At 54.7% G+C, this 19,520-nt stretch overlaps 2 protein-coding genes, 1 long non-coding RNA gene and 1 other non-coding gene across 5 annotated transcripts; all 4 read left to right on the top strand.

The window, feature by feature from the left end:
• Window positions 1-2,583: 2,583 nt before the first annotated feature.
• On the top strand, window positions 2,584-9,129 carry LOC131907387 (uncharacterized). Its single transcript, XR_009378386.1, has 3 exons — window positions 2,584-2,696; window positions 3,336-3,407; window positions 9,103-9,129. It is a non-coding gene; the product is annotated as an uncharacterized LOC131907387 (long non-coding RNA).
• A 5-nt stretch (window positions 9,130-9,134) lies between these two features.
• Atn1 (atrophin 1) lies at window positions 9,135-16,348 on the top strand. Of its 2 annotated transcripts, none has more exons than XM_059258555.1 (9): window positions 9,135-9,270; window positions 9,416-9,553; window positions 9,691-9,804; window positions 10,808-12,789; window positions 12,959-13,181; window positions 13,431-14,127; window positions 15,050-15,193; window positions 15,514-15,694; window positions 15,818-16,348. In XM_059258555.1, the coding sequence occupies exons 1-9, from the start codon at window positions 9,244-9,246 to the stop codon at window positions 15,849-15,851; spliced, it is 3,540 nt and encodes a 1,179-aa protein (XP_059114538.1). In that variant the 5' UTR covers window positions 9,135-9,243; the 3' UTR covers window positions 15,852-16,348. The 2 variants fall into 2 exon arrangements, with proteins under 2 accessions (XP_059114538.1, XP_059114537.1); XM_059258554.1 differs by having other exon boundaries at window positions 10,805-12,789.
• A 1,167-nt stretch (window positions 16,349-17,515) lies between these two features.
• On the top strand, window positions 17,516-17,577 carry LOC131907539 (U7 small nuclear RNA). The gene has a single exon (XR_009378443.1). It is a non-coding gene; the product is annotated as a U7 small nuclear RNA (small nuclear RNA).
• C3H12orf57 (chromosome 3 C12orf57 homolog) lies at window positions 17,520-19,401 on the top strand. Its single transcript, XM_059256898.1, has 3 exons — window positions 17,520-17,867; window positions 18,086-18,262; window positions 19,171-19,401. The coding sequence occupies exons 1-3, from the start codon at window positions 17,816-17,818 to the stop codon at window positions 19,320-19,322; spliced, it is 381 nt and encodes a 126-aa protein (XP_059112881.1). The 5' UTR covers window positions 17,520-17,815; the 3' UTR covers window positions 19,323-19,401.
• Window positions 19,402-19,520: the final 119 nt, after the last annotated feature.

Genomic DNA, 19,520 nt, shown 5'->3' with positions numbered 1-19,520 from the left:
CCTCCAAGGCCCCTCTCTGCTTTCCTTTTGTGCCGTTGCCTGGAGACCAGCGGATTGTGGGGGGCTGGGGCCAGAGAAGGAGCTGGGGTGAAGGATGGGGGTGGAGTGTATGTGTGATGCTCCCAGCAGCTAAGCTATGAGCCTGGCCTTGGGTACCGGAGGAACTAGAATGGGTAGTGCTGGCTTCTTTTTCTAGTCTTACTCCTTGTCCTAACCTAGGCCTGAATTTTTTCTTTCAGAAAGTTACCATGTTGGCGTTTGCCTTAGTGGTTAAACAAGGAGGAGAGCTCAGTCTAGAAGGGATTTGGAGAGGGCCTGGGCCAGGCCCAGTGGGAGCTAAAGGAAAGAGAGGAAGCGCAGGGGGGAGAAGGAGGAGGAGTCTCAGCAAAACTAGTTGGTGGAGGAAGGAGCAGAGGGCATCCTGGAGCACAGAGAAGAAGCAACAGGGCACAAGAGGACAGGGAGCCGACCCGGTCTCTGGGAGGCCCTGCAAGGGGACCAGAAGATGGGCATGGGGGAAAAGTGAGTCCCTGCAGAGGCAGGGGTTTCGGGGTGGGGTGATGGTGGGAGGATTCTTGCTCTGTCTCCCTAGTGCTTTGGAATCTGTTTAGAGCTTTTGGGCAAGTTCAAGAACTTGGCTGACTCTGGCCTAAGGAATGGTAACAACACAAGATCTACTGAGCGGATACAAGGCCAGCCTTTCTCCTTCCTTCCCTAAAGGCAGTCTGTCCACTCAGCGCCCCTACTCCACGTACCTGGTTTGCAGCTAGACTGCCCCACAGATGCCCTACCACCACTCCAAACTGGTGAACTACCAAGGGCTCCCAATCCAGACTCCAGCTCCAGCTCTTCCCATCTCCCAGCCCGCCTCCCTCCCTTTCTCTAGCCTTCCCAATTTCAGCTGCCAAAAATCACCCTGTCTCTAGTGTCCTTTGTCCTGAGAGATGTTGCTGCTTGGTGTGGGGCCAGACAGGGAGCCCAGAAGAAGGCACTGGTGGACTGATGGGGTGCTGACTTCATGGCTGTAGCCTAGACATGACTGACACATTGACAGGAGGAGAGTTAGAAGATCATGCTGTGGTCTGTGCTGGGGACTGCCTCCATATTCCAACAATTGTTTTGGGAACCAGGGCACCTAAGGACGTGTCTAGGCACTTCCACTTCATCCCCTCTGCGTCTATGGCTGAAGATGCTAGTAGTCATGACTTCAGACTTGAGAAGGAAAAAAAACGATTACACTAGTAAATGGAAGGGCCCAACGGTGAAGTGCTGTCCCTCAGTCACCTCAATGCCAGGGCCTGCCCCCGCCGCCCCCCCTCCCCGTTCTGTCACTTCTCCGCAGTGTTTTCCATCTTCAGCTCCCTCTTTTCCCATCACTGACCCTCCCGCTATGATGCCACGAAGATCCTATTTATCTTGTACTTCCTCCCCGTCCTCTCTAATTCATTCTCCTCCAGTTTATTTGCCAAAGGAAACAGATCTTAGTTCGATTGAAAGTCCCCACCCTCTGGTTTTATCAACCCACTCCAAACCCCAGTCTCCCTCTAGAATGGGCATCTGGTCCCACCTTTCAAAATCTCTTCTGAGACCTCTCCTGCCTTCGCTCCCACAGAGGTGTCTCTGGACTTCCCTCCAGCTTCCCTTCATCACTCCCAAATTGTTGTGGTTTGCATTCTTTTCGACACCAACCACCCCTTAAACTCTTATCTCTTCCAGAAACACCATTCTCTTAGTATGTCTTCATCTCTTCATCCTTTTCCGCCCAGGTCTCCAAACTTCCATCGTATTCTCCCCGAAACAGCTCCTTAAACAACCTCCAGTCTAAGGCTCTGGTCCTTCCTCTCCATCTTGCCAATATAGCCCCATTATCCCAATCTCTACTTCAGGATCCCCCGAACTCCTCCCACTTCACCCCTGCCACAGCCCCTTGTCCCCAAACTTCTGCAGCCTCCCCACGTCTGCCTTCACAGCTCCCAGCCCCTCCCACCCAGCCCTCTCGCGCGGGGCCCGCGAGCTCCCCACGCTCTGCGCCGCGAGGCCCTCTCCCTCCGCGCCCCGGCCGGCTTCGGCCAAACTCGCCCGGCGCCTCCCCTTCCCCGATCCTCCGCCCCCCGACTGCCGCGCGCTCCCTCCCTCGCGTCTCCTCCGGGCCCCTCTCTCCTCCGTTCCTCCGCGCTCCCTCCTTCTCCCTCTTCCTCCCTGCTCCCATCCCCCTCTCCCGAGCGCCCTCCCTCCGCCGTCCGCTTTCCTGTGCGAGTCGCCGGACGCGCCGCCCAGCCCGTCCGCCTGCCCGCCCGCAGCCGGGCGCCGGGCCGGGGCCTCGGGCCAGGACGCGTTTCTGGGCGGCTGGCCTCGGGGCGGGCTAGGGGCGCGCGGCACGAGCGGCGGGAGGGCCGGGGGTCGCGGGCCTCGCCGGGGCCGCGAGTGCGGGCGGAGGCGGGCGGCGCGGCGGGGGCGGGCGGCGCGTTCCGGGCGGGCGGGCGTTCGGGCGGGGAGTGCGAGAAGCCGATCGGGGCTGCGCGGGGAGCGAGGCATGGGGGCCGCCCTCCGGGGGGGCCGGGGCCGCCGCCGCCGCCGCCGAGGCGGCGACTGAAGCCGCGCAGCGAGGAGGGGCGGGGAGTGGCCGCCGCCGTCCCCGGGAGGCGCCGGAGCCCGACTGCACTCGCAGCCAGCCAGCCGTCCCGAGCCGCTCGCAGGTAAGGTCCGCTGCCGCCCGCCCGGGCCGCCCCGTTTCGGCCCTCGGCTCCCCGCCCCCACCCCTCCCGGTCCCCCCTCCCGCCGCCGCCTCCATTTGTTATTTTCCCGGTCGCGTTCCCTCACTGCGGGCACGGCCGGGCCCGAGGCTGGGGGTTCAGGGGGTGGGGCCGCCCGGAGGAGGGACGCGGGCCCGGGAGTCGCGAGCTCGGGAGGTGGGGGAGGAGGGTGTAGGGAGGAGGGCTGACGGGGCCGAGCTTCGCCAGGTCCAGAGCCTAAAGGGGAGGAACGCCGAGGTGGAGACTTGGCGGAGGTAAAACGGGGGATGCTGTGCGGGTGGTTCGCGGAGAAGGCAGGACGGATCGGAGAGATGGCAGCGAGGTGGGGCGTGAAGGCTCCAGAAGCCCCGCAGGCCCAGAACCCGGGTTCCAGAACCCAGGGTTGCGGGTATTAGGAACAGAAGGGAAGTGGAACCGGGAGAGGGGTGTGGTAGATGGTAAGAACAGGATTGTAGCTGCAGAGAGGGGGGATTGAACCTGGGGGAATGGGGAAGGACCAGGAGAGGCCCATCTTTGAGAAGCCTGGGGTGGAAATGGGAAGGCCGTATCTTTTGTGACTCAGTTTTCTTTTCCCCACTCCAGGTCACCTCTGACCCTGTTTTCCTAATCCCAGACCTAGTTACTTCGTTGAAGGGGGCACTGAGGCTCGGCAGTGTGAGTCCTAACACTAATAAGAAAGGAAGGAATACTGATGGGAGGATTTGGGAGGTTGGGAAAGAAGAGAGAATTGGGCAATCTTGTAGGCATTCCAAGGAATTGTGACCTCCACCCTCATCCCCAGAGCTGTGGCTGCCCCACAGCCGGGCTCTATCTGGGAAGCTGTCAGTGATGCTCTGATCTCCGGGGTCTCCCTTTGTGCCCGGGGCAGGTTACCCTAAAGCTCCTTCCCTGAGGGTACTACTGTAAGAAGGTCGGAGTTGCTTTGGCAACTGAGGTGGTAATAGTGGCTGCCAGATGGACCCCTGGGATGGTCTCTTGAGGGGCACTTTTTTTCACCCATTTTGTTGCCATGGCTGTGATCCAGTGGGAAGTCCTGTAGGTGGGGGTTCAGTATGTAGATTGGGCCTCAGCCTGCAGCTATGTCCTAGGGACTCTTGGGAGGGGTTCTGGGAGATGTTTCTGGTGTTGCCCCAAGTAGGGGTTTCCAAAGGAGGTGCACCCCTTCTGCCCCAGCAGTCTGTTGGAACTGGTAACCCTGTTGCTTGCAGGTCATTCTTGCAAAGCCTCCTCCTGGGTATGGTGGGAAGATGAAAATACTGTTGTTCAAACTATCTGGTCTTGGGCTGGGGGTAGTAGCTCAGTGGTAATGTTATTTCCTAGTATGCATACATAGGCTCTGGGTTTGAGCTCCAGAAACAAACAAAATAAAAAACCCAAGTTATCCCATCCTGGTCATTTCCGGCCTCTGCCACCCGTATGTCTTGTAAATGGTTGATTCTTTGCACTACTTCATTTTCTTGAAGTCCTCTTTGGATTTCTCTTCTCCCTGTCAGTTCTCAGGGTGACCCCTTCATTCAACTGATCCTTGGCCTTTTACTTCCCTGAACTTAACAGAAATGGCGTGGCTCTTCATGCCTGTCTCAGGTGTGGGTGGCCCAGGGGAGAGGGCTATGAAACAGCCTTGGGCAGAACAGGATGCTCTGGAACGGGAGCCGGGAGACCAGGGTGTACTCTGGCTGTACCTCTGTGACCTTGGGCAAGTCACTTCTCGTCTTTGAGCCTTCGTTGTATGATGAAATGGACTCTGTGGCTCCTTCAACAGCCCTGGGTTCTAATAAGACTTAGGCTACTGCATTGTTCCCTGCTGGTCTGGGCTTCATGAATAGCTCGGTCATTTTCAGCTGATGGTTAGGCAGGCAGGCAGGTCTGGAATGGTGGAGACTAGTCAGTGATCCTGAAATAAATATACTCTGTAAGCTCTTCCCAGGGAGCCTGTGACATGGTCATTTTCTGACATTGTCATATTTGTTCCTTAATTTCTTTCTTTGGAAAAAAGGATGACATTTATTTTTGTGTGTGCCCTGGTGCACATGTGGAGGGCAGAGGGTAACTAGGTGTTGAGTTTGTTCTCTTCTTCCACCATGTGGGTCCCATGGTTTGACTTGGGTCGTTGGTTTGGTAGTAATCTTTGTTTATATTTTTTGGTTTTTGAGATGGTCTTCTATAGCCCAAGCTGGCTTGGCTTGAACTCACTACACAAGATGACCTTGAACTTGTGTTCTCCTTGCCTCTACCTCTGAAGTCCTGAGATTGCAGGCATGGGCCACACCCTGTTTTATGTGGTGTTGGAATCTAACCCAGGGCTTCATGCCTGCTAGACCAGCACTCTAACCACTGAGCTGCATCTCTAATCCCTCTTAATTCCCTTTCCTCTGCTTACTTAGGGACTCTTTTCTGAGTTCCTGTTTCCCTGCCTTCTGAGTTTGTTCTTCTTTGCTTTCTTCTACAATAAGGTAATGGGGGCAAATGGGTGCTCTTGTACATGGCAGATGTTCAGTGTTAGTTCGCCACAGCCTCCTAGGCAAGACGGAGTACCACTCAAGTTCAGACTTAACATATGACCCGACCTCAGTCTCCAGCTCTACCCCTTCCTCTGCCACGCCTTATCTCAGGAATTACTGCCCCATTGATGCTGTTTTTCTCTTCCAAAGCTACTCATGGCAAATTTTATCAGATTTCAGCCGATTAAAAAAGGTAAGAAAGGCACACAGTAATCGCTCTGTTCTCCAAGGAACGTCAGTATATTTTTTGACCTTTTGGATCCTTTAAGAATCAAACTGACTTGGTAACAAGTTCTGTGATGGGAGGAGATGGGTGCCCTGTTCTAGGAGGGCTGACAGATGCCAGCCCCAGGTAGTGTTCTTTGTTGTCCTTATTGTTAACATTCTTTTCTCCTTTTCTTCTGTTTGGTGCTATTTTGTGGACATTGGTTTATTCTCTTTCCTCTTGTTCACTTGTAGTTTTATTTTTTTGAGACATGATTTCATGGAACTGGCTGGCTTTGAACTTGCTTTTTGCCGAGGGTGGCTGGTCCTCCTTCCTTCACCTCCCAAGTGATGGAATTACAGATGTGTGTCACCATGCCTGGTAATGCTTAGTATTTTAAAAACCAATCCACAAAACAACTAAAAAAAATGTGGTCATAGCTGTAGTTGAAGTAAACTGGCTTACTGGGCAAAGCGTCAGTCGAAAGTTCAGACTTGGGGCTCTATCTCATCTGTTTTGTGCCCCTTAAGTATAAGTTACTAAGTTTCCTGGAAATGTTAGACTCACTCATTCCTCATTGCCTGCCTCACTATGGTTCAGTGGGGTTGGGCAAAAAGAGATTACTCTGTGTTACTTGGAGAAAATACATGTAGAAATGTCATTTACCTGCACCTCCCAACTCAGAATGGGTGGGTGAATTTAGTCTATTCTCATCGGGCTAACATCAGTTAATTCAAAGGACCTATCGAACCTGGGGTGTGCCTGTAATTCCAGCTCTTGAGACCTGACCTCAAAACAGTAACCAAATGGACCTACTGACAGTCACTTGGTTTAAAGGTCATTGACAACAGTACACTTGGCTGGGTGAGGTGCTTGCTTACAAACCCAGTGCTGGGAAATGGAAGGCTCCTGGGCTTAGTTTAAGGCTGGTGCAAGGTGCATCGTGTGACTCTGTCTCAAATAAGGACACAACAAACCCCATCTGTGTGTGTACATGACATCAGTAGAAAATATAAAAAGGAAAACTGTGACAGTAGCGTTTTTTGCACTTAAAATGTTACAGGCTGGGCATAATGGCACACACTTTCAGTCCCAGCACTCAGGTGGCAGAGGCAAGCAGATCTCTGAGTTCAAGGCCAGCCTGGTCTACAGAGTGAGACCCTGTCTCAGAGAAAGACAGACACAGAGAGATGGAGAGACAGAGAAACAGACAAGCAGACAAGAGAAACGGTCTGAAGAGATGGATCAGTGGCTTAGAGCACTTGTGGCTCATGCCGAGGACTGAGGTTTTATTCCCACATGATAGGTCACACTCACACTAACTCCAGTTCCAGGGTATCTGTTGTCCTTCTCTGACCTCCCCAGGGACCACACACACACACACACACACACACACACACACACACACACACACGTGATCCACATACATTCAGGCAAAACGTTCATAAATTCAGGCAAAATGTTCATGCATAGAAAATTACATTTAAAAATTTTATGGGTAGTATTATGGAGTGGTTTGACTCTTAGCAAGAAACATAAACAAGTATAGGGACTAGAAATACACACAGTCCAGTGTATTCTCCTGGCATGCCTGAGGCCCTGGGGTCAGTGCACAGCACCAAGGAAGCCTTTAATCCCAGCACTGGGGAGTGAAAGCTGGAGGATCAGGAGTTGAAGTACTGATGAAAATGTATGGCTGTGGATGCACGGGTAGATGATGATGTCCATGTTTGTACTGCTAGATACAGGTAGATAGGCTGTTCATGCCAAGTAAAAGGACAGGCTTAAAATTTGTAAGTCTGTGTTGTATGTTCACTGACATTTTGTCTTTTTGTAGTTTTAAAATATTTTGAGGGGGCTGGAGAGATGGCTCAGCTGTTAAGAGCACTGGCTGCTCTTCGAGAGGACCTGGGTTCAATTCCCCGCACCCTCATGGACGTTCACAGCTGTCTGGAATTACAGTTCCAGGGGATCCGACACCCTCACACAGACATGAGTGCAGACAAAACACCAGTGTACCATAAAATAAAATTTAAAAAGTTTTGAGTTGGGCTGGTGAGATGCTCACTGAGCAGTGAGCCACAAAGCCTGACAGCTGGATTTGATCCCCAGGTCCTACATGGTGAGAGGGGAGGACTGACTCAGGCTGTCCTCTGACCTGCACACACACATCATAGCACATGCATACCCTCCCTCAGTCAACCCATCAGTGTATTCTGAGTCTGGTTACTGTGAAAGCTTTGACTTTTAAGCACAGGAAACACCAGTACAGCCTTCCCTTGATATCTGGGGGATTTGTTCCAGTACACTCCACAGACACCAGATTAACACATACTCGAGTCCCTTGTATGGAATGATGCTGTGTCTGTTTGTACCTACACACAATCCTCCATGTTTTTAAAATCACCTGTGGATCATGTACAGTAACCAGTTCCATGTAAATGTTTGATAAAGTCCACCTGTTCAAAGTGGAGTCCACGTAACGTGCCATGCGAAGGTGAGCAATGGTTGAACCAAAGCTGGAGAGGGACCCAGGGCTTGTGAAAGGTGCGACATACAGCAGCTTGTGTCCACATAGCATCCTTGGAGATTGATCAGGGGGCAACATTACAGCAGCTTGTGTCCACATAGCATCCTTGGAGATTGAGCCGGGGGCGGCAACATTAACAGATCCAAACTTTGTTTGGAACTTTCTGGAATTTTTCCTCCCAAACATTGTCAGTTCAGGTTGGCTGACTCTCTGGACAAAAACCCTCTAAGTGGAAAAGGCCAACTACTAGAGGATGGATCCTTATGAGGCTGTCTAGAATGTTCTACAGTTTCGAAGATGCCTCGATTTGGGGTTGAAGCTGGTGAGGCTGTGCTACTCAGTATTGTAGAATGGGACATTCTTCTGCATTGTCTGATGTGAAACAAGATTGTTATCTGTGTGACTGATCTAGGCTTCTTAGAATTCTCTCCATCTTCTGAGGAGAGTGTAGAAGAGTGAGCGTGTGAGTGTGGCCTTTGAAGTCAGATTGCAGAGGGTTTGCTTCTGGCTTTGTCGTTGGTCCTTCCCTATGGAAGGTGGGACAGGTCACAGTCACAGTGAGCCTCAGTCTCCTTACCTTCTAATCCCACTGCAGAGTGTGTTGGAGATGATCCAGGAAAGTGCATGTAGAGGGCTTGACACGAAGAAGATGCCCAGTAAACTAACATATCAGCCTCGTTTCTTTGTGCCTCTTTTGAATTTGTAAGGCTCTGGAATTAATGAGTGTACAATTTTTTTTGCTGTTGTTGTTGAGACAGGATTTTGCTGTCTAGTTCAGGCTGTCCTTGAACATGTGATGCCCAAGCCATAGCTTTCTGAATGCTGGCATTACAGGCATCTACCACCATACCAGGCCACAGATACTCTTTAGGGCTTGTAAAGGGTAAAATCCTGCTAAGTGTTAGGTTGGGGTTCATAGGTACATCTGAATTTTCTGCCTTCCCTAGAGATGAGAGAGAATATACTGTGAGGGTCTCTTAGCTGACGTAGCCTGCGGAGCGAGCTGCGGCCTCTTGTGGTGTCTGTACCTCTTGACCCTTAGGACTAGGCTTCCTACTCAGACCCCTGCTGCTTCTGCTACAGTATGAAAACGCTGATGGTTTTTCCTAACAGATTTCACTGAAAACACCCTGCGAGTACTACAACTGCTTCCAGCTTCCCAGACCACAGCTGTGGGGAGCTTGGGGTACAGCAAACAAGATTCTGTATTCAGCTGCCCAGGCAGAGGAGAATGGGGTCTCCACAGCCTGAAGAATGAAGACACGACAGAATAAAGATTCAGTGAGTAGAAGCTATAGTAAGCAGTACGCCAGGTCAAGGGCAGGGGCAGGGAAGCTAGGAGGAAGGGCCTACAGCGGAGAACAGAAACAGTGTATAACCTAAAGTTAGGTGCAGTGTAAAACTACTGCCTCCATCCTGCTCTCAGATGTCAATGAGGAGTGGACGGAAGAAAGAGGCCCCCGGGCCCCGGGAAGAGCTGAGATCGAGGGGCCGGGCCTCCCCTGGAGGGGTCAGCACATCCAGCAGTGACGGCAAAGCTGAGAAGTCCAGGCAGACGGCCAAGGTAACCCTCCTCTGGTCCCCCAGGATGCACTGCAGCTGAAGGGGTGTTTGGGGGCGGGGGCTTCAAGTTTGGCAGGGAGTAACTCTGGCAGGGGCTTACGAGACAGAAGACAAGCATGTTCTCTTTCTCCCTAACAGAAGGCCCGAGTAGAGGAAACCTCTACCCCAAAGGCCAACAAGCAGGGCCGCAGCGAGGAGATCTCAGAGAGTGAAAGTGAGGAGACCAGTGCACCTAAAAAGACCAAAACTGAGGTGAGAGATTGTGACGACCGTGACCTTTCTGACTATGCTCTCTCTAAACTTTTGCTGTGCACCGTTCCTGCTTTGATGTCTGCTGGCATCTCAGAGTCCTGTTTGGTGCTTGTTTGGAGTGGTCTCGTCTATAATACGGTAGACAGCTCCTGAGGCTTTAGTTAGAACAGTAAGTGACAAAGCAGGGCCACGGGACTGGACGGGTAGGGAGGATGTTACAGCCTCCTTGAGGAAGGGACAAGTAAGTCTTAAGGAGGATGCAGAAATGGGACTGGTAATGTAGCTCACTCCGTAGAGTGCTTGCCTAGTACAGAGTGCTAAGTCCAAGCACTTAATACAATCTAAAAACTGGGCATGATGGTGCACATCTCTTAGCCTAGCATTCAGACAAGACAGGAAGATTAAAAAAATTCAAGGTCAGCCAGGTGGTGGTGGTGCTCACTTTTAATCCCAGCGCTTGGGATGCAGAAGCAGGCAGATCTCTGTGAGTTCCAGGCCAGCCTGGTCTACAAATCTAGTTCCAGGAAAGCCAGGGCTACACAGAGAAACCCTGTCTCAAAAAACAAAAAATTCAAGGTCATCCTGTGCTATGTGATGAGTGAGTTGGAGGTCAGCCTGGGCTATATGAAACTGTTGTTAGAAAAGCAAGCAAGGAGGAAAGAAAACAAGGAAACCACACATTTGGGGACAGCTAACGGGACCAGGGATGAGAGTTGGACAGGAGATGGCAAGAAGGGTCTGCAGTCGATTGTAAGGGGTCAGTGTTTGAGATGGACACTTGAGAAGGACCAGGGTTTGACAAGGAAGGAAATAAGCTATTAGAAAGCAGCTGAGATGTGGGAGAGAGAGATGCTAGATGACAGAAGGTGGCCTTGAGCAAGCATCCCCAACACACTGTAGCACAGCAGTGCTGTGAGGAGCAAAGGATTGTGGGAGGTAAGTTTGAATCCTGGGGAAACAGGAAAGGAAAAGAGGAAAATTGAGCCCTCTTCCCTGACAGCAGGAGCTCCCTCGACCACAGTCTCCCTCGGATCTGGACAGCCTGGATGGGCGCAGCATTAATGATGATGGCAGCAGTGACCCTAGGGATATAGACCAGGATAACCGGAGCACATCCCCCAGCATCTACAGCCCTGGAAGTGTGGAGAATGACTCCGATTCATCTTCGGGCCTGTCCCAGGGCCCAGCCCGCCCCTACCACCCACCTCCACTCTTTCCTCCTTCCCCTCCACCACCAGACAGCACTCCTCGACAGCCAGAGCCTGGCTTTGAACCCCATCCTTCCGTGACCCCCACTGGATATCATGCTCCAATGGAGCCACCCCCATCTCGGTTATTCCAGGGCCCTCCTCCTGGAGCCCCGCCCCCACACCCACAGCTCTACCCTGGGAATGCTGGTGGAGGTGTTTTATCTGGACCCCCCATGGGTCCCAAAGGGGGAGCAGCTGCCTCTTCAGTGAGTGCCCCTAGTGGAGGCAAGCAGCATCCCCCACCCACCACCCCAATTCCAATACCAAGCTCTGGGGCCACTGGTGCCCCTCCAACAAAGCCGCCCAATACTCCAGTGGGTGGTGGGAACTTACCTTCTGCTCCACCACCAGCCACTTTCCCCCATGTGACACCAAACCTGCCGCCTCCACCTGCCCTGAGACCCCTCAACAATGCCTCAGCCTCTCCTCCTGGAATGGGGGCTCAGCCAATCCCTGGGCATCTGCCCTCTCCCCATGCCATGGGTCAGGGCATGAGTGGACTTCCTCCTGGCCCAGAGAAGGGTCCAACTCTGGCTCCCTCACCCCACCCTTTGCCCCCAGCTTCTTCCTCCTCTGCCCCTGGGCCCCCAATGCGGTACCCATATTCATCCTCTAGTAGCTCTGGAGCGGCTTCTTCTAGCTCCTCCTCTGCCTCCCAGTACCCAGCTTCCCAGGCTCTGCCCAGTTACCCTCATTCCTTCCCTCCACCAACAAGTATGTCTGTTGCTAATCAGCCACCCAAGTATACCCAGCCTTCTCTCCCATCCCAGGCTGTGTGGAGCCAGGGTCCTCCACCTCCTCCTCCCTATGGCCGCCTCTTGGCCAACAACACCCATCCAGGCCCTTACCCTCCTACTGGGGGCCAATCCACAGCCCACCCACCAGCCCCTACACATCACCATCACCAGCAACAACAGCAGCAGCAGCAGCAGCAGCAGCAACAACATCATCATGGAAACTCTGGGCCCCCTCCACCTGGAGCATATCCTCACCCCCTAGAGAGCAGTAGCTCCCATCATGCACACCCTTACAACATGTCACCCTCCCTGGGGTCTTTGAGGCCCTACCCATCAGGGCCAGCACACCTGCCTCCACCTCATGGCCAGGTGTCCTATAGCCAAGCAGGTCCCAATGGCCCCCCAGTTTCCTCCTCTTCCAACTCTTCCGGCTCTTCCTCTCAAGCCGCCTACTCGTGTTCACACCCCTCCTCATCCCAGGGTCCCCAAGGGGCATCCTACCCCTTCCCACCAGTTCCTCCAGTCACCACCTCCTCAGCTACTCTTTCTACTGTCATCGCCACCGTGGCTTCCTCGCCAGCAGGCTACAAGACGGCCTCACCACCGGGGCCCCCTCAGTACAGCAAGAGAGCCCCATCCCCAGGGTCCTACAAGACCGCCACCCCGCCTGGATACAAACCGGGGTCACCACCCTCCTTCAGGACAGGGACCCCACCCGGCTTTCGAGGCACCTCTCCGCCAGCAGGTCCAGGGACCTTCAAGCCAGGCTCGCCCACCGTGGGGCCAGGGCCCCTGCCCCCTGCGGGGCCTTCCAGTCTGCCGTCTCTGCCTCCACCCCCCGCGGCCCCAGCTACGGGGCCGCCCCTGGCGGCCACGCAGATCAAACAGGAGCCGGCCGAAGAGTATGAGGCCCCCGAGAGTCCCGTGCCCCCGGCCCGAAGCCCTTCGCCCCCTCCCAAGGTGGTGGACGTGCCCAGCCACGCCAGCCAGTCGGCCCGGTGAGCAGCCGTGGGGTTGGGTGCGGGTGGGGCTGGGAGCGGAAGGCGGAGGGGCGACCGGGGCCTTGCGATCACGTTCACCGTGCTGTTGGAATTGGGGGACACGAGCTGGGGGAGGAAGGGGGGGCCGCTCTGGAGGCTCGAGCTCACAGCTCCGCGCGCCCGGCAGGTTCAATAAGCACCTGGACCGCGGCTTCAACTCGTGCGCGCGCAGCGACCTGTACTTCGTGCCGCTGGAGGGCTCCAAGCTGGCCAAGAAGCGCGCCGACCTGGTGGAGAAGGTGCGGCGCGAGGCCGAGCAGCGCGCGCGCGAAGAGAAGGAGCGCGAGCGCGAGCGGGAGCGCGAGAAGGAGCGCGAGCGCGAGAAAGAGCGCGAGCTGGAGCGCAGTGTGGTGAGTGCGTCACAAGGTGCGCCGCGCGCCTCTCCCGCTGCCGGGCTTCGCCACTCCGGTCGCTTCGCCCCCTGGCGGAGGGGAGGAGCCGCTGCAGCCCAGAAAGCTCAGGCTTCCAGGCAGGAGGAAAAGAAAGCTGGGAGTGGGGTGAGGCATTTTGGCTTTCCACCGCTGAGACAGTCGGGCGGCCCGGGGCCGGCAGCTTCCCGTGGCTGCAATGCTGACCCCACCTCTTTGTGTGTTCTGCAGAAGTTGGCCCAGGAGGGCCGTGCTCCGGTGGAGTGCCCGTCTCTGGGTCCGGTGCCCCATCGGCCTCCCTTTGAGCCTGGCAGCGCTGTGGCTACGGTGCCCCCTTACCTAGGTCCCGATACTCCAGCCCTGCGCACTCTCAGTGAATACGCCCGACCTCACGTCATGTCTCCTGGCAATCGCAACCACCCATTCTATGTGCCCTTGGGGGCCGTGGACCCGGGGCTTCTGGGTTACAATGTCCCAGCCCTGTACAGCAGCGACCCAGCTGCCCGAGAAAGGGAGCGGGAAGCCCGTGAACGTGACCTCCGTGACCGGCTCAAGCCTGGCTTTGAGGTGAAGCCGAGTGAGCTGGAACCCCTACATGGGGTCCCCGGGCCAGGCCTGGATCCCTTCCCCCGACACGGGGGCCTGGCCCTACAGCCTGGGCCGCCTGGCCTGCATCCTTTCCCTTTTCATCCGAGCCTGGGGCCCCTGGAGCGAGAACGGCTAGCGCTGGCAGCTGGGCCAGCCCTGCGTCCTGACATGTCTTATGCTGAGCGCCTGGCAGCTGAAAGGCAGCATGCAGAAAGGGTGGCGGCCCTGGGCAATGACCCACTGGCCCGGCTGCAGATGCTCAACGTGACTCCCCATCACCACCAGCACTCCCATATCCACTCTCACCTTCACCTGCACCAGCAGGATGCCATCCATGCAGGTAAGACGCCCTGTTTCCTGGCTTTGGACGGTGGCTCTGCTGTATCCCGTAGCGTTCTCCCGTTCCTCTGGCCAGAACCTCCCTTTTGGTCTGGCATCAGTCGCCCTCTCCCGAGATTACTGTTCTCGTCTCTGCTTCCTTGACTCTCTGTCCACACTGTCTCACGCCCTCTTCATAGTCCAGCCTTCTACCCTTGATAACAGACCAAGCTGGAGCCTTGTGAAGGATCACCTCTCTGTCTTCATCTCTCTAAGCCCCTCACATAGCAGTGTTCTTGTTCCAAACCTCATCTGTTACCAGCATCTCCTTCCCTTACATCTAGGGGTCTTCTGTGTTTCTGCCCATCTGTAGATTTAGAACCTTTTGGGAAAGTCCATGTACGTTTGGTTTTGGTGCCTTAGGCAATAAGGAGCTTCCCTCACTATTTTAATGTCGCACTTATAGCCCAGAACACGGCCTGGTTGGCCGTAGACTTGGTCATTTGGAATTGCTCGTTTCTTCTCGCCCTCCCCCATTCCCCCCCGTTAGAGCATGTATTTGTTTATTTATTAAGTATACAGAACAACAGGCTTTTGGCATTTTCATTCGGCTCATACTCATCCCACCTCTTAACATTTTTTCCCCATCTCATTTCTTAAACTTAAAAAATCAGTAGTTTTCTAAACTTACCCTTCTTCTCTTCAGAGTAATCCATTCTTCTCTTTCCTCCTCAGCCCTCTCTGCTAACTAATCTGTCTTCAGTCAAGCGTGTCTCTTCTCCAGCAGTTTCTTCTTCCCATCTCAGGGCTCGAGCTCTTTCCTCCTGCCTTCGTTAAGCTTTGGATCCCTGGGGTCTGTCTTCACAGGCTAAATCCCTCTACCCCAGTGCATGGTTGTCCCTGACCCTGCCTCCTGGTGACACCTTCCTTTCTCTGCCCTCCAGCCTCCGCTTCGGTGCACCCTCTCATTGACCCCCTGGCCTCAGGGTCTCACCTTACCCGGATCCCCTACCCAGCTGGGACCCTCCCTAACCCCCTTCTTCCTCACCCTCTGCACGAGAACGAAGTTCTTCGTCACCAGCTCTTTGGTAAGGATGGAGGTTGGGATGGAGAAGCCTAAGTGAGGGAAGGCCAGAGCAGAGGAAGTAGGGTGGTCGAGTGGGCCTAGAGGAGTTTGGAGAGAGAGGTGAGGAGCTGAGATGGAAACAGACAGTCTGAGGTCCTTCTAAAAGAGGCTCGAGCTCTAGGGCCAGGCCCAGAAGTCGGACTCCTGGTTCCATTCCACCCCTGGCAGATGGTAGGGTAGGTGGTGTGACTCTACATCTTAGCCTTAGTTCCCACTGTCTGTAAAGTGGCTGAGTGCCCTAGCCGTCAGTCACCTGCTCCTGGCCTTTCTTGTCTGTCCTAGCTGCCCCTTACCGGGACCTGCCAGCCTCCCTTTCTGCTCCGATGTCAGCAGCTCATCAGCTGCAGGCCATGCATGCACAGTCTGCCGAGCTGCAGCGCTTGGCTCTGGAACAGCAACAGTGGCTGCATGCCCATCACCCGTTGCACAGCGTGCCGCTGCCTGCCCAGGAAGACTACTACAGGTAGTGCAGGCTACCCCAGAGCCCAAGGGAGGTGGGAGGTGGGTCCGATACAACAGGGTGCTGGCCCTTTGGAGGGGACGCTCCTCTCTCAGTCTCATCTCCGACGCCTTGCCTCTTGTCTAGTCACCTGAAGAAGGAAAGCGACAAGCCGCTGTAGAACCTGCGATCCAGAGAGCATCCACTGCTCCTTCATCCAGACCTTGGAGGACTCCCCCAACCTTTTGACGACCCCACTCCCCACCCCCGAGCCGAGGAAAGGGTGCTGCCCGCGTGCAGAGCTTCTGCAGCTGGGCGGAGGGAGGGAGAGAAGAAGGGACAGAGGTGTGGGGGGGGGGGGCGGGGACAGAACGTGCACAGGATCTTGGGCCAGGTCCCTCTTCCTCATCCCCTGCTTTTCTTCTCCTCTAGACCCATCCTTGGTGGCCACTGCTCCCCCAACCCGTTGGTGTGATTATCTCATCTGTTAGATGTGGCTGTTTTGTGTAGCATTGTGTGCTGCCCTGCCCCACCCCCTGTGTGCACCCCCTCGGCGATGTGTGCCCCTTGCCCGTCCCACATTAATAATTTATATATATAAATATCTATATGATGCTCTTTAAAAATCATCCTGACCAAAACCAAACAAACAAAAACATCCTCACAGTTCCCCAGGAAGATGTCTGTGACTTGTTTTTGGGGGGCTGTGGGTCTGGTGGGGTGGGTAGGGTGGGAGGTCTGATTGTCTTAGGGGAAGTGGGAAGGGGTGGGGCTGGGCAGGGCATTTCTTGATCGTGGATCCTCAGCTATGCGTCCTCTGATTTCTCCCAAGATTGGGAAGGTAAGGCCTTTGAGAGCAGGAACAGGCCCACAGTGGGCATGACCAGATCTAGAAAACTCAGACCCTGGAAGCACTTCTGGCACTCATCCATCTAACGTGCCACCAGAGCGCTCCAGAAACAGAGTTTCGGAGATCTAACTCTTTCCATAGCATAGTTTGATAAATGGTTTTGAAACAGTTGAATTTGCATTACTTATGTAGGCCAATAAGATTAGTATTGCTGATTTTTATTTAAAGATTTATTTTGGGGTTGGGGATTTAGCTCAGTGGTAGAGCACTTGCCTAGCAAGCGAAAGGCCCCGAGTTCGGTCCTCAGCTCTGAGAAAAAAATTTTTTATGTGTATGGGTTCCTGCCCGTGCCTACGAATGCAAGGGCCTGACAGGCCAGAAGAGGGTGTTGGATCCCTTGTAGCTTGAGTTACAGGCAGTCAAGGATTGCCAGGTAGGGCGAGCCATCTTTGCACCCCCTCTTTTTTAATGAGGCAAGGTCATGGAAGCCCAGGTTGGCCTTGAACTTGTGGCCCTCCTACCTCTCCTCTGTTATGCTAGTATCACAGAAGTGCAGTACTATGCCCGTGACATTCTGGATTACCCTTGCAGTTTGAGGCAGGCGGGGATGGGTGACAAGAGCCTGTAATAAGAATACAAGGCATCGGGCCTCATCGCCTACCACTATACAAGGCCAATTACATCGGCTTTCGCTCCAAGCTTTTATTATTGCGAAGCCCTGTTGTTTTTTTTTTTTCTCATAACAACGGAGCTGTGATTGGCTGTTTCCAGCCAATCAGCATTGAGTCATTTGCATAGCCCTCTCTCAACCGGCCACAAACTCAAGAAACGACCGGTTTTAGTAGTCCTCTATAATATTATTTACCGAATTGAGTAATAAAAATGTGCTTTGTTATTCGTATATTAGTAGGGGGAAGGGGAAATGGCACGCTGATCTCACCCTCACCGAAAGTGGAGTTCGCGTCCTTGCCGGGCTCGCTGCAAAGGCGGCTGGGCAGTGTTACAGCTCTTTTAGAATTTGTCTAGCAGGTTTTCTGGCTTCCGTCGGAAAACCCCTCCCACTCCCTGGTTTATAAGAACAGTGTCTGTCCCGGCCTGGTGGGCGGTGGGGTTGGTTCTCGCTGGGGTCCTGTAGGAAGTGCGTGTGCTAGGTCCGCGCTCAGACACTTCCGCCTCGTGCGGGTTTGCTTCCTTTGCTCCTGCGCTGGCCCGGCAGCCGCGGCAGGAGGCGGCTGGCTGCTGGCTTCTCCGGATCTCTCCAGGCTTTGCACTAGTCAAGTAGCGACTGGCGTCCTATGGCGTCCGCCTCCGCCCAGCCCGCGGCCCTGAGCGCAGAGCAGGCCAAGGGTGAGGAGCCCAGGCTGGGCGTGGGCCGCCTTCAGGGGGAGGGCGCTCTACTACCCGTTCCTTCTCCAAGTGGGGCCCTGGCCCATTAGGGCGAAGGGTTGGGAGGACGAGCTGATCGGGTTACCGACCGCCTCGGTCCGCTGATTCCCTGCCTCTTCCCTCCTCTGGGCTTGCCCGCCGTGCTCCGCGGACCGCTCCGGGATGCTTCGGGTTTGCAGTGGTCTTGGCGGAAGTGATCCAAGCGTTCTCGGCCCCAGAGAACGCCGTGCGCATGGACGAGGCTAGAGACAATGCATGCAACGATATGGGCAAGATGCTGCAGTTCGTGCTGCCAGTGGCCACGCAGATCCAGCAGGAGGTTATTAAAGCCTATGGCTTCAGTTGCGACGGGGAAGGTGGGTCCCACATGGGATGGCGATGCGCTGGGGTGGGGGTGGGGCTCATGATCGGCGGCCCCCCCGAGTCGATCTGTTTCTCGCCACAGGGCGGCAGTCACATCAAACATTGGCACTCAGAGCTCAGGGCCTAGCCTGAGCTCGCTCCCCCGCCCCCCCCCTCCCCCAAGGCCCTATGTTAGGCAAGCTCCCCACCACTGAGCTCTCTTTGAGTCAGGGTCTCACTAAGGTGCCCAGGCTGGCCTTGAACCAAAGATCCTCCTTTCCAGCCTTCTGAGTAGGTGGTATTGAGTAGGCTTGAGTCACCAGGCCTAGCTCTAATCTGAACAGCGGCCTTCTGCACTTCCTGCAAGGCATTTTGGTTAATAGGTTTGGTGTTGGATTTGAGCTCTTTCTTCCCAAGGACCTGTGTTCATTGATTTGGCCTAGCTAGCCAGGGACTACTTGCAGACCTGGGTTCTCATTCATATTTAGGCTGCTTGAGGTAAAACAGCTAACAGGTTCACCTGAGAGTGAAAAACGTTCTGCCTTAGGGCTTTTTCCTTTTCTTTTTTCTTTTGAGACAGTTTCTCTGTGTAGCCCTGGCTGTCCTGGAACTTGCTTTGTAGACCAAGTTGGCCTCGAACTCAGAGATCCACCTGCCTCTGCCTTTCAAGTGCTGGGATTATGGGGGTGGGCCACCATGCCTGGGTACTCTAAGGACTCTTTCATCTGGTGTCCAGTTGTGCCTAGTGAAAGCTGGGTGGGGTTGGTTGGAGCCATGCAGGACAGCCGTGTGAACTGTCCTCTTCGGAAGTGGCTGCCCGGTTCAAAGGAGATCAGCTCGTGTCTGGTGCCTCCTACTCTAAGGACCCCTCCCCTGCCTCGGCGCACTGGCCTCCAGCAGGCGTCCTCGCTCCCTCTTTCAGGTGTCCTTAAGTTTGCCCGCCTAGTCAAGTCTTACGAAGCCCAGGATCCTGAGATTGCCAGCCTGTCTGGCAAGCTAAAGGCACTGTTCCTGCCGCCTATGACCCTGCCGCCCCACGGGCCAGCTTCCGGAAGCAGCATGGCTGCCTCCTGAGATTTGTTCTTGTCAGTGTGCCCCTGCTAGGGAAGAAGACCTTGTGTTCCAGAGAATAATAAATGCGCTTGTGACTAAACCTTGGTGTCATCCGTTTGTAGTCCTGGCTACCCCCACTTGTTGCTACCCGACTGCCTCTGGCCTTGCCCTTCCTAGGTCCTTCCTATCCACTTTTCGGGGACCAACCCTGTTCTCTAG

Source organism: Peromyscus eremicus, chromosome 3 (genome assembly GCF_949786415.1).
Source record: "Peromyscus eremicus chromosome 3, PerEre_H2_v1, whole genome shotgun sequence".
NCBI lineage: Eukaryota > Metazoa > Chordata > Mammalia > Rodentia > Cricetidae > Peromyscus > Peromyscus eremicus.
The sequence above is the reverse complement of the archived record's forward strand: the minus strand, read 5'-3'. Positions and strand labels throughout refer to the sequence as shown.